At 53.6% G+C, this 12,423-nt stretch overlaps 1 protein-coding gene across 1 annotated transcript; it reads left to right on the top strand.

Annotated features, from left to right (window-relative positions):
• Positions 1-1,038: 1,038 nt before the first annotated feature.
• LOC118617601 (keratin-associated protein 6-1-like) lies at positions 1,039-1,311 on the top strand. The gene has a single exon (XM_036243573.1). The coding sequence runs from the start codon at positions 1,039-1,041 to the stop codon at positions 1,309-1,311; it is 273 nt and encodes a 90-aa protein (XP_036099466.1).
• Positions 1,312-12,423: the final 11,112 nt, after the last annotated feature.

The raw sequence follows: 12,423 nt of genomic DNA, 5'->3' as shown, positions 1-12,423 counted from the left end.
GCGTAGAGACTCGCCTGGCGTTCCACTGTCTCTTTGTTGGGAGATTTCTGTGATTCCACAGTTGTGGGGCAGGCACATACCTTTCCACAAAGTCTCTGTGACTCACGTATTTGTAAACGTGGCAATTATCTTTCTTGGAATGGGATTTCCAGATGTTGGACATGAGAGTGTCAGTGCTGTGTTTAGTTAAAGGTAATGGATGTGCCATAGCTGTGTGGAAAGGTACCCAGTTTAACATTGTTCACCTTAAAGAAGGGATTAAGAACCAAGAAAAGCTAAAACCCCCCAGAACAGCACCTAATGAAAATGGCAATTGACAGAAATCTCAATAAAACAGCATGCACCATCCCCACGCTCCGGGTGGTGGCGCTGGAGAGGGGCCCACGGAGCAGCCCTTGAGTGTCCAGGAAACACTAGGCAGAGGAAGTAGAGCAACGGTGCCAGGACGACGCCCCTGCCGCTGGCTCAGGCTGGTTCTTCCAGGAACCTAACGAGCTGGTTCCCTGATTGAGGGGGAGAGACGGGCAAGAGCCGGATCCTCCGCCACGTCCTCCCAGCAGGGAGCCAGCGGACCGCGGAGGAGACACGTGGTTCTGAAACCTGGCAAAGTACGGGCGGCGGGTTGGAAACGAGGGTGCGGGTTCTGGGAAGACAAGGAGGAGAGTCTAGATGTCATCCTGGGCCACGAGCAAGTCGAAATTGGCTGCACATGACACCTGTTAAGGATGCGTGTTTGTGGGAGGGACGACGGGGAGGCCGGGTGCCGGGGCCCGGGACGTCTCCGCTCCTCCTGGCCCCGCGCTGCTTCAGGGCAGAGCCTGTGGTCAAACAAACAAGCTTCCTTTGTAGCTGGAGGACTTGGTCTTCTGGTTGAGAAAGAACAAACTCATTAGCTTAGTCATAAGATCAGCCAATGGCACGAGACACGGGGTGGGTCCCACCCCACTGAGGGCTATAAAAGGGCCCCGCAGGGAGAGGCGACCAGACAGAAGTCACCCTCACACCTTCTCCACCCGAGACACCCTCCTCACCCGCACCATGTGTGGCTACTACGGAAACTACTACGGGGGCCTCGGCTCCGGATGCTGTGGCTACGGCGGCCTGGGCTACGGCTGGGGCTCCTACTACGGCCGTGGCTACGGCTGTGGCTGTGGCTGTGGCTACGGCCGTGGCTATGGCTGTGGCTGTGGGTATGGCTGTGGATACGGCTGTGGCTGTGGCTACGGCCGTGGCTATGGCTACGGCTCTCTCTGTGGCTGTGGCTATGGCTGTGGCCGTGGCTACGGCTCTGGCTGTGGCTACTACTATTGAGGACGCCTGGAGACTTTTATCTCTCACCCACGTAACCTCCTAACCCACCAGCCCTGAGCCCTATGCCCTGGGTCAGCAGGCGAGGCTGGGCTGGTCCTCCCACCACAGACCTGGGTGTGATCTGCGATTCCCTGCCATCCGGTGTCCCCTCCCCGGGCCTAACCCTCTCGACCCTTATCCCTGCCCTTGGCCTCCTGGGGAGCACATGTGACCTCTCCCTGAGTCTCCCCATCTCCTTCACCGGCGCAGCAGCTCCTGGTCCCACCGGCATCTGTAATGCTCCGAGCTGTTTCCCATGGTCTCAATAAACCCGGTCAACCTGAAAGCAAACGTGGTTTCTCTCTGTTCTTTGTCTATTATAGAATTTTGGGTAAGTGTTAGGGCTCTTTAACCTGCTGGATTCCAGGCAGGTGTCGTGTGACCGTGAGCTGTACCCTCCTGATGTTCCTGCTCCAGCCGCTCTAGTTCCAGGGTGGGACTTGGGGAGCGCATTTAAGGCTGTAACATTGGACAGATACATGCAAAAATGGACCTACACCCCCTTCCTACACCACACACAAGAACACACTTCAAATGAGTTAAAGACCTAAATGGAAGGCTCAAAACCATACAAATCCCAGAAGAAAACAGGCAGTACATCTTGAACATTTCTCATAGCAGTATTTCCTGACACATCCCCTAGGGACAGGCAACCAGAAGAAACAATGAACAATGGGAGGCATCAAACTAAAATGTTCTTGCAGACAAAGGAGACCATCACCACGATGGAAAGACAGCCGACCGAATGGCAGGACACATTCACCCGCTTATCTGATGGAAGGTTGCTCTCCAGAGTTTAGAAAGAACTCATAGAAGTCAATACCAGCAAAACAAACAATTTGGTTAAAAAATGTGCAGAGGTCCTGCACAGACACTTCTGCCAGAGGACAGATGTGGAGATGCTCAATGTCAGTCATCATCAGAGGGAGGCAAACAGAACCACTGAGATCTCCCCTCACACCTGTCAGAACGGCCGCCATCAACACATCAGCACAGGACAGGTGTCAGCGAGGGTGTGGAGAAAAGGGGGCCTCGTGCACGGTTGGTGGGAATGCAGACTGCTTCAGTCACTGTGCAAACAGTGCAGAGTTACCCCAACAATGGAAAACTGGACTGCCTCCTGACCCAGGGATTCCGCTTCTGGGAATTTATCTGAAAAAGAACAAAACAGTACTTCAAAAGAGTACTTGACCCCGTATGTTCATTGCAGTGGTATTTACCACAGTGGATCAACCAGCTGTGGTACATTTACACAATGGAGTATTACTCAGCCCTAAAAAGGAGATCTCACCCTTCCTGCCAGCATGGAGGGGCCTGGAGAGCGTCATGCAAAGTGAAATAAGCCAGTCAGAGAAAGACAAGTACCACATGATTTCACTCATAGGTAGAGTCTAATGAATAAAGTGAACTAACCAGCAAAATAGAGACAGACTCATGGATAGAGAGCAGGCTGGCCCTTCAGGGGGTGGCCTGTGACCTGGGAAGTGGGGTGGGTCATGGAGGGATTATGCAAAATAAGAAAAAGAAAAGAAAAGGAAAAGCACTCGGGGACCAGAACCACAGGGTGCTGAGTGCGGGGGGCAGGGTGGAGGTGGAGGATTGTACGCGGGATAAATATTGATGGAAGGAAATAAAATAAAGAACAATTGGAGGAAAACAAAGAAAAGCAGTTAAAGTTCGTCGATTTCCTCCTCTGTTAAAGGGAGGACGAGGTCTGTGTTTGGGAGTTCTCAGACCGAGTGAGATCCCATTGGCCACTTAGTTCAACTGCTGTGCAGCCCATGAGAACTACTCTTCATACTTTTCTCCACAAACTGTCATCATTTGGTGAAGTTTTCATTTCCCCACGTCTTTCATTATTTTTATTATTATTTTTTTAATCCTCACCCGAGGATATTTTTCCATTTTTTGTACAGATAGAACAGGAGGGAGAGAGAGGAAGGGAGAGAGAGAGAGAAACATCGATGTGAAAGGGACACATCAAGTGGCTGCCACCTGCACGACCAACCAGGGCCGGGGACAAACTGCAACCGAAGTATGTGGCCTTAGCGGGAACCGAACCCGGGTCTCTCTGGACCGCAGGCCAACGCTCTAACCGCTGAGCCAAACTGGCCAGTGCACGTCTTTCATTATTAATTCCTTTCACTTATGGACAGAAAATTCCACTCTTCCAACTTGCAGCTCTGTGATTGGAAAAGCACTCAGTGTCGTGGTACGATCACCCTGATCACTCACACAACGGTGGCTCCCCTCCCTCCAAATTCCCTAGGCCTCGTTCAAACCCCTTTCCAGACTCGACCTTCCGAACCCTGAATCCTTGCAAATGGCTGCTGTTCTGTGCTGACATGGTTCTGCTCTTCCAGGGGGTGGTGTTGGGGGGCCCCCATGATCACCCCTTCTGTGTGGAGTTTGATAGAAGGACTCGCGGGACTCAACACAGACCAGTGCTCTGGCTGAGACTGATCACACAAATAGTCAAAGACGTGGCTGGGTCAGGAGGGAAAGACCCCAGCCCCCTGGGGGGGGGGTCTGTGTGCAGAACTTTGGTACTTTCTCCCTCGGGGGCGGGGGGCGTGCAGAGCTCACTATTCCCAGCAATGGAAATGAACATTCTGGGTGTGATATTATTTGTGCCCCATGAACCCCTAGAGTAGATCCAATGCCTGAGATCAGAAAGACACCAGGAACCTTCCAGACCCCCAGAGGGAAAAGCGTGAGCAAAGACCACCTTGTTGGCAGGGTCCAGCCAAGGGCACCAGCACCTTGTCACTGGGGAGAAGGGAGAACAGCCCTGATCCCTGCTGGTCTAGTGGTGCTGCAGGGTCTGTAGTGATGCCTCCTTTGTATCCCTCCTCTCGATACAATGTGTCTGCTCTCCTATTTCCTTGCTTCGGCTAGAGGTTTATCAACTGGAAAACTTTTCATGGAATCAGCTATCGGTTTCATTTATGTCTCTCTTTTCCTTTTAAAATGATGAGACCTTGAGCTGTTATCTGTATTTTTTTCCTTCCTTTATTTTATTTTATTTTTTTGGTGTTTCTTTCCTGAATATTAAGGAGGTAGCTTGTATTACTGATTTGGAAACTTTTCTGTATTTCTATATATCATGGCCTGGCCTGTCTTACGTGTCCCTTTAATCATTGCTTCATTGGTGTTTCACAAAGTTTGACATTCAGTTCAAAGTGTTTCCTATCCCTAGAAATTCTGCTTCACACACACACACACACACACACACACACACACACACACTTACATTTAAAGTGATGCTCTCATAAAAAATATATAGATGAGTCTGGTTTTAGTCAATTCGATCCTCTCTGTCTTTACTTGTGTGTTTAGATATTTACATGTTGTTTAATTTTGATATGGCCTCATTCCCACGTGAAAGGCTATAGAACGCTGTAGAGCAAAAAGTACAAAGAGCTAAAATCATGATGAAGGAAAAGTCCCCTTTCATCCCCAGACCAAGGACTGAGAGTCACAGGGGACCCCGGTTTTCTGAGGTCACAAGTCGGGGCATCAGAGCAGCAAAGAGAACAGTGGTCTGAGGAAGCCTCTTTCCACAGCTCAAGCGAGCAGCAAGGGCAAAGGCCGCATAATAAGTGAAAGGAGATGACGTAAGTTTTCTCTTTCAGATTTATTAGGAAATTCAAAATTTATTAGAAACACAGAAAAGCAAATTGAGCAGAGATTTCAGAATTCGGAGCCATTCCAGTGTCACGCTGGTATTGAGAGGATCACTTCACAGGACGAATTTTGCATCTTCCAGGTGTCATGGGGCATCGGGCCCTTGACAGACCGTGTCAGCGGTGGGCAGTGCTGGGTGGAATGAACTCATCTGGGGCTGAGGCATCGAATCAGGGGTTCAGGTCCCGGGAATCAGTAACTGGGGAGTCAGAGGGTGGGTCCCATGGCGTCCTCAATAGTAGTAGCCAAAACCACGACCACAGCCGTAGCCACAGCCACAGCCGTAGCCACAGCCACAGCCGTAGCCACGGCCATAGTAGGAGCCGTAGCCACAGCCACAGCCACAGCCGTAGCCACGGCCGTAGTAGGAGCCCCAGCCGTAGCCCAGGCCGCCGTAGCCACAGCACCCGGAGCCGAGGCCCCCGTAGTAGTTTCCGTAGTAGCCACACATGGTGCGGGTGAGGAGGGTGTCTCGGGTGGAGAAGGTGTGAGGGTGACTTCTGTCTGGTGGCCTCTCCCTGTGGGGAGCCTTTTATAGTCCTCAGTGTGGGCGGGCCCCACCCACGTGCTCCGGTGTTTGGCTGATTTGTGGGACCAGCGTGAGTCACTGCGGACGCCTGGGTCCCATGGCTTCGGGGTGGTGAGGACATCCGCTCCCTTCACCACGTGTGGCCCAGGTGGGCTCTTGATGATGACACGGTCTCAGCCTGACGGCCCAGCTCGTGAGATCTCCCCTGACCTCCCACCTCGTCTTTGTGGCGAGAATTGGCATTTTCTCTTTATTTATTTATTTATGTATTTATTTATTTACTTATTTACTTTTCATTTAATTTTCACGGACAAACCCGACCTGCTGCACACACGCACTCTCAGCACACTGGGGACAGCTCAGAGGTCAGACCGCTCTGCCCTCACCCTGGCTGCTCCCTCCTCTGCCTCCTGCGTTGAAGGGTCACCTTCCTCGGGGGCCTCTCCTGTCCCTCCAGGCTGGTTCTGCCCCCAGGGTACCCTCAGCCCCACGAGCTTGGTGAGAAGCAAACGGTGTGAATTCAGGCCCAGACACCTGGATTGTTCTTTCATTCGCGTGAATATTTCCTAAACTTTCACACGTTATTTTTACAATGTAAGAGACTTTCCCATGGCTTCCATGTTCTGTCCTGAATCCACCATCAGAAAGAAGAAGGGTGATGAGGAGATTTCCTTTGACTTAAATATAATGTTTAAAATATGATTCATAGCCCTGCCTGGTTTGCTTATTGGTTAGAGCGTCGGCCCGTGGACCGAAGCTGGTCAAGGGCACGTCCCTTGCCTGCAGTTTGTCCCCGGCCCTGGTCGGGTCATGCGGGAGGCAGCCAGTCCACGCCCCTCTCTCTCCCTGAAGATACATGAAGAACAGTGTCCTGGGGGAAGGAGTTGAAGAACATGGTATTGACTTAAGCGCTGTGGCTGACAGAGATTCCGCTCCCTGGAACCTGCCCGATGTTCCCCTGAGATCAGTGTTTTGTAAAGTGCCCACGTGTGGGACATCCCGGAAGGACCGTAATGTCCCCTCAAGGATGCCCACAGGTGAGGGAAGAGGACGAGTCCAAGTCCGTAGATGCAGTGGGTCCTGGGTCAGTGCCCATCAGGAGGTGTGGGAGCAGTTGGTGTGATGTGGGGACACAGCTCCTCCCGTGTGGGCATGTGTTCACGAGGCTCATCTCAAGGAGCCACTGTGCCCCCCCTCTGCCCCCTGCAGTGAGAACAGCCCGTGTCCCTCGTCTGCACAGCTTCACCCCGTGTTCTCAGGAGGAGACCCCGGCTCTTCTCTCCCTTCATGGACGCTCCTTTGGAGCATAATTCAAGTGTATGTTCAGTGTCACCACCACGTCCTGTGTTAATGCAGCATCAGGGTGTCTGTGGGTTGTGTTCCCGTGTGTGTGTGTGTGTGTGTGTGTGTGCACAGCTGCTCCTCTCGGGGAGCGAGGGGACCTCAGGACATGGGGACCTTGCTGCTTCAGCAGGACGCCCTGGGGTGACGTCTCCAAGCTGCGGAGGGGCCACCGACATGGCTGCGAGGACTCACACAGGTGACAACGGCCGAGACAGCGACAAGTAGCTCCCACAACCGCGATGTCCAATCTCTGCATCTCATGAATAATCGCTGAGTTCTGTGGCACAAGGAAAATGCACTGTATCTGCGGACAGTTGAGAAAAGCAGGTAGGATGTGGCTCATGCACACCGACGGCTATTGTGTCGGCTGCTGTCATCTTTTCTCTGACAACCTGAGGGAGCAGAGGACAGTGCCCCGGCTGATGGGGGTGGGGCCTGCCCTACAGCTTGGGGCACAGTGCTGAATCGCTGTCCTACACGAATCTGGGGTCTTGTTTTCTGATGTCCCTACACAAAGGCAGGGTCTGAGAAAAATGCAATGATCCTGGGATGCTGGGTGTAAGACAGAGACTCACGTCGGGGGAGGACACGGGGAATCCGACGTAGAACATCGGATCCGGGAACACAACCTGCCAGGTGGCGTGTGCTAGGAATGACCAGCTGTGCCTGCCACACTCTGTCTCCCCGAGAACAATGTGTACCTCAAATTCTGCAAACTAAAGTGAGAAATCTAAATGCATGAAAGTTGTCTGCGCAGGAGAGGTTTCCACCTGAACACCCCTGAGTCCTGATAGAACAAATCTGTAGTCTCAGCCCGGGTGCGTGACCGTCATTCCTCCCTCAGGGACAACCGGGAAAAGCACCTGACTGTTCCAACCAGGTGAGTCTGGGGCTCAGGATGAGCCCGGCTCCCCAAGGGGAGCTATTGCAGGGGAGCTCATCAGTTTACACCTTTGATAACAGGTTGAGGTTCACAGATGCCCCAGAGCCAAGTGATTGATGAGAAGTGTCGGAGGCATGAACATGACCCACACGGGATGGAGGACACACACGTGTCAGGAAAGAGCTGATTTCAGTGGAGAACATTCCCTGAGGCAGGTAAACATTAGCATGAGGTGGGACGGGGGCAGATTTCAGAGTTCTCTGGAGTTTGACATAATAGTGTCATTAGAAAGTTACACAAAACATATGGGCTGTCACCACAGGTTGTAGATCCGAGGCACCAGGAGAGGGGTCAGCACAGAAGAGAGCAGGAGGAGACTGAGTGAAAGGCAATTTCAAGGGGGAGTCCTGACCACAGACGAGACCTCACACACATTCAGTGACGCATCCGGCGTCAAGAACTGAAGGATGCAAGTGTCTGAATTACCCTGGGAGATCCCTTGCCTTCCTGGGAACACGGGCGGGCTAGGAAACACTGTGCCCACGGTTGATGCAGAGACAGCGCTCGGGAGCTGTGGGACCCGACAGTCCACGTGTTTCATCATCTCGGCACATGATTGTCATTATGAAGTGGGGACAATTCACCACATCTTAAGGTTCTTCTGAAGAGCACATGAGAAGATGCACCAAGGAACTTCGCCCAGTAATTGCTTCATGGTCAACAACTAACAAATGCTATTTAATTATGACTATTGTTAGCGCTCGGACACAAGCATTTCATGAGGGACACGTTGCCAGGTAAACAGAGCGTGTTCTTACTGCAAAGACGCAGAAAATAAACGATGTATGTAACAGTCAGTGATGACACACAAAGGAGGCACCAGAGTCTATGCAGGTTCGAAGTACTTTACATATTTTAACATGGTTTCTTCTGTTACAAACCTAGGAAATGGGTGCTAATTTGTAGGTACGCGAGCCAAGCCCAAAGGAGTTAAGTGATTTGCTAATGTCACAGGCTGTAAGGGACAGAACCTGAACCAATATTTTCCTATTTACTCTCTGGCTCTCGAGAGAGCGTGGGAGTGGCTAGCCCATGATAATGGTGATGGATGATTGAAAACATCCATACATTTACACAGAATTAAATAAATGTATTAAATCAAGTGGAATGGAAAAGTTCTGTGCAGTAGAATACCAGCTACTATATTTTTTCAATGATGAGAATTAAATAACCCAGCATTCACAATCCATTATCGTCACAAATAATGTAGGCAAGGAGGAAAATAAATGTTAAGACTCGGGGTAAGGGTTGGGGTATGCGTGGAATATTTATATAGTGAAAAATACCTCCAGCAAAATACTTCCTAATTGTTCAAAGAATCCAAACAGTAAGATTTGATGGGAGGAATCTGGTGCTCACCCTTTTAACTAAGTGGTCCAGGGTATCACCCTCCGTGATGGGACATGTCACCCTCGAGTCCCCGCCAGTGGGCACAAAGCAGCAAACGTGAGCCGTCCTCCGTTCCCTGAGGACATGGGAGCCTGTCTCGCCCTGAGGACCGGCAGACAGACCCCATGGAGGAACGTCTGCAGAAAGCCCCTGCCGTCGGCACAGTACTGACGTCCCGGGAGCACGCGGGCTGCAGGGCGGGGCCCATGGCTGCCCCGGACCCCACTGTCCGTCAGGAAGGGCTTTACTGGGCCGTCAGCTGCTGCCCTGGACAGTGTGAAGGAAGAGGAGGTCACGTGGGTGCAGGTCAGTGGGGCTTTGGGACAGCACGTGGGGGACCTGGGTGGGACATCCCGCAGCGCGGTTGGGGCTGGGCAGGGAGGTGGGTCTTGACGCCCACACAGCCAAGCAGGGAGGTGGTTCCCGGAGTGGGCCGACCCTGTGGGAGGGGCGTCAGCTGAGGGGTTCCGGGGCCGCTCCCAGGCGGGGCCTCCGCCAGCACCCCCAGCCCTGGGGCCGTGTCCTCGCTGCTGGAGCGAACCCGGTGGGCAGCAGCTGGTCAACGGGGACCCACTGTACAGAGCAGTTCCCGACGAGGGGACCCGGGGAAGCACAGCCTTTCAACAGGCCGACGTGTGTCTGGCGTGACGAGTCCTCTGTCCCGAGTCCTCTGTCCCGAGTCCTCTGTCCCCACGGCCTGGCCTCTGCCCCGAGTCCTCTGTCCCCGAGTCCTCTGTGCCCACGGTCTGGCCTCTGCCCCCGAGTCCTCTGTCCCCGAGTCCTCTGTCCCCGAGTCCTCTGTCCCGAGTCCTCTGTCCCCGAGTCCTCTGTGCCCACGGTCTGGCCTCTGTCCCCGAGTCCTCTGTCCCCACGGCCTGGCCTCTGCCCCCGAGTCCTCTGTCCCCGAGTCCTCTGTCCCCGAGTCCTCTGTCCCGAGTCCTCTGTCCCCACGGCCTGGCCTCTGCCCCCGAGTCCTCGGTCCCCGAGTCCTCCGTCCCCGAGTCCTCTGTCCCGAGTCCTCTGCCCCCGAGTCCTCTGTCCCCGAGTCCTCTGTCCCGAGTCCTCTGTCCCCACGGCCTGGCCTCTGCCCCCGAGTCCTCTGTCCCCGAGTCCTCTGTCCCCGAGTCCTCTGTCCCGAGTCCTCTGCCCCCGAGTCCTCTGTCCCCGAGTCCTCTGTCCCCGAGTCCTCTGTCCCGAGTCCTCTGCCCCCGAGTCCTCTGTCCCCGAGTCCTCTGTCCCCGAGTCCTCTGTCCCGAGTCCTCTGCCCCCGAGTCCTCTGTCCCCGAGTCCTCTGTCCCCGAGTCCTCTGTCCCGAGTCCTCTGTCCCCACGGCCTGGCCTCTGCCCCCGAGTCCTCTGTCCCCACGGCCTGGCCTCTGCCCCCGAGTCCTCTGTCCCCGAGTCCTCTGTCCCCACGGCCTGGCCTCTGCCCCCGAGTCCTCTGTCCCCACGGCCTGGCCTCTGCCCCCGAGTCCTCTGTCCCCGAGTCCTCTGTCCCCGAGTCCTCTGTCCCCGAGTCCTCTGTCCCGAGTCCTCTGTCCCGAGTCCTCTGCCCCCGAGTCCTCTGTCCCCGAGTCCTCTGTCCCCGAGTCCTCTGTCCCCACGGCCTGGCCTCTGCCCCCGAGTCCTCTGTCCCCGAGTCCTCTGTCCCCGAGTCCTCTGTCCCGAGTCCTCTGTCCCGAGTCCTCTGCCCCCGAGTCCTCTGTCCCCGAGTCCTCTGTCCCGAGTCCTCTGTCCCCGAGTCCTCTGTCCCGAGTCCTCTGTCCCTGAGTCTTCTGTCCCCGAGTCCTCTGTCCCCACAGTCTGGCCTCTGCCCTCCGTCCTCTCCTGGCACAGCTCCCTCACCGAGTCGGTTCCGCACTCCGTGTGTGTTCGTTCGGTGTTCGAGTTCGTTCTAGAACACACATCCACTCCATGCTCGATGAAGCTTTGAATTTCCCTAATTTGGGGGCATATTTAACTTAATCTTTGTTTTAAAAGTATTAATTTATAAAACAGGTAATCATAATTGATGCAATAAAAACAGATGGTGGCATTTTCTAGTGAATAATTGTCTGTGCACAATACAAATGTATCCGTGTGCTGCATCATGGCCCAACAGGAGGCTGGGAAACGCTCCGGGTTTCATGAGACACTGGGTTACAACTGACAATGAACTGCAAAGTAGGATCGTTCCCACCAACAGATCTGCATCAAAAGTAATAAAAAAAGGCCCTTGAGAAAAACAGAAGATGGACTAGGAATTAGACAGTAGTGTTGTATCCAAAACGATTTCTTCTGGTGACCATGGGGTGGTGGTGTCTCAGAGAACGTCCCTCCTCTCCTCATAGTGTCATGAAGCCACTTAGTGTCCATGGGTCAGCAGTCATGTTTGAGTGAGAGTGTGAGTGTGTGTTAGAGAGTGTCTATGTATGTGAGTGTGTCTCTGTGTGTTCACGTGTGTGTATGTGTGCGGGCGTGTGTGTGAGTGTGTGTTGGGGTGACAGAGAGAAAACTACGTGGCAGAACCCGCCCCCGCCGAGTGCAGGTGAAGGTGTCCGGGGCTCACTGCACTGCTGTCTCCACCACATTGTGGGTTTGACACTTTTCAAAACTAAATTCTGGGAGAAATGAATGTGTGTGTGGACACATGCGTGTGGCGTAGTGACATCGGCACGGAGTCGCTTCTCTGAGCCTCGATGTCAGTGCTCCCTGTTTGACAGACCGACCAGAGTCAACACATGAGGAGTTGGGCCCAAGTCTTCAGTGCGAGGAGAGACACGGTGCAGCGGGTCCAGGCGAACCTCTCCTTGCTCAGGTTCAGGGAGCGACTCGTGGTCTGAGCCTTCGCAGAAGCGAAGGGGCCAATGCGAGGACCGCGAGGAAGACGTCTGCTGGGCTGAGTGGTGGCCGTGAAGAGCCAGGCAGCCCACGAGGGGCTGGAGGTCAGCCGGGGTCTCTCCGTTCACACGTGTGTAAGGAGCCGGTCTGAGAAAACCGTCATCTCCAACATGTTTCCTTTGGGTTTATAATCAAGGCTATCGTCTCTTTCATTCAGTACCGAATTTACTGTATCCAATGTTACGACCTACGGAGAAGTTCAGATCGTTTTGGAATCTGTTTCCTGAGCTAGACAAGGACCATTCGGTTTCCTCACAGTCTCAGATGGGAAATTATAAACTTCATGACTCAAGGAAGTAGGA

This window comes from Molossus molossus, unplaced genomic scaffold, assembly GCF_014108415.1.
Source record: "Molossus molossus isolate mMolMol1 unplaced genomic scaffold, mMolMol1.p scaffold_m16_p_5, whole genome shotgun sequence".
Classification (NCBI taxonomy): Eukaryota; Metazoa; Chordata; class Mammalia; order Chiroptera; family Molossidae; genus Molossus; species Molossus molossus.
The sequence above is the reverse complement of the archived record's forward strand: the minus strand, read 5'-3'. Positions and strand labels throughout refer to the sequence as shown.

Coding starts and splice junctions, on each gene's coding strand:
- LOC118617601 (XM_036243573.1), top strand. CDS start 1,039: ATGTGTGGCTACTACGGAAACTACTACGGGGGCCTCGGCTCCGGATGC.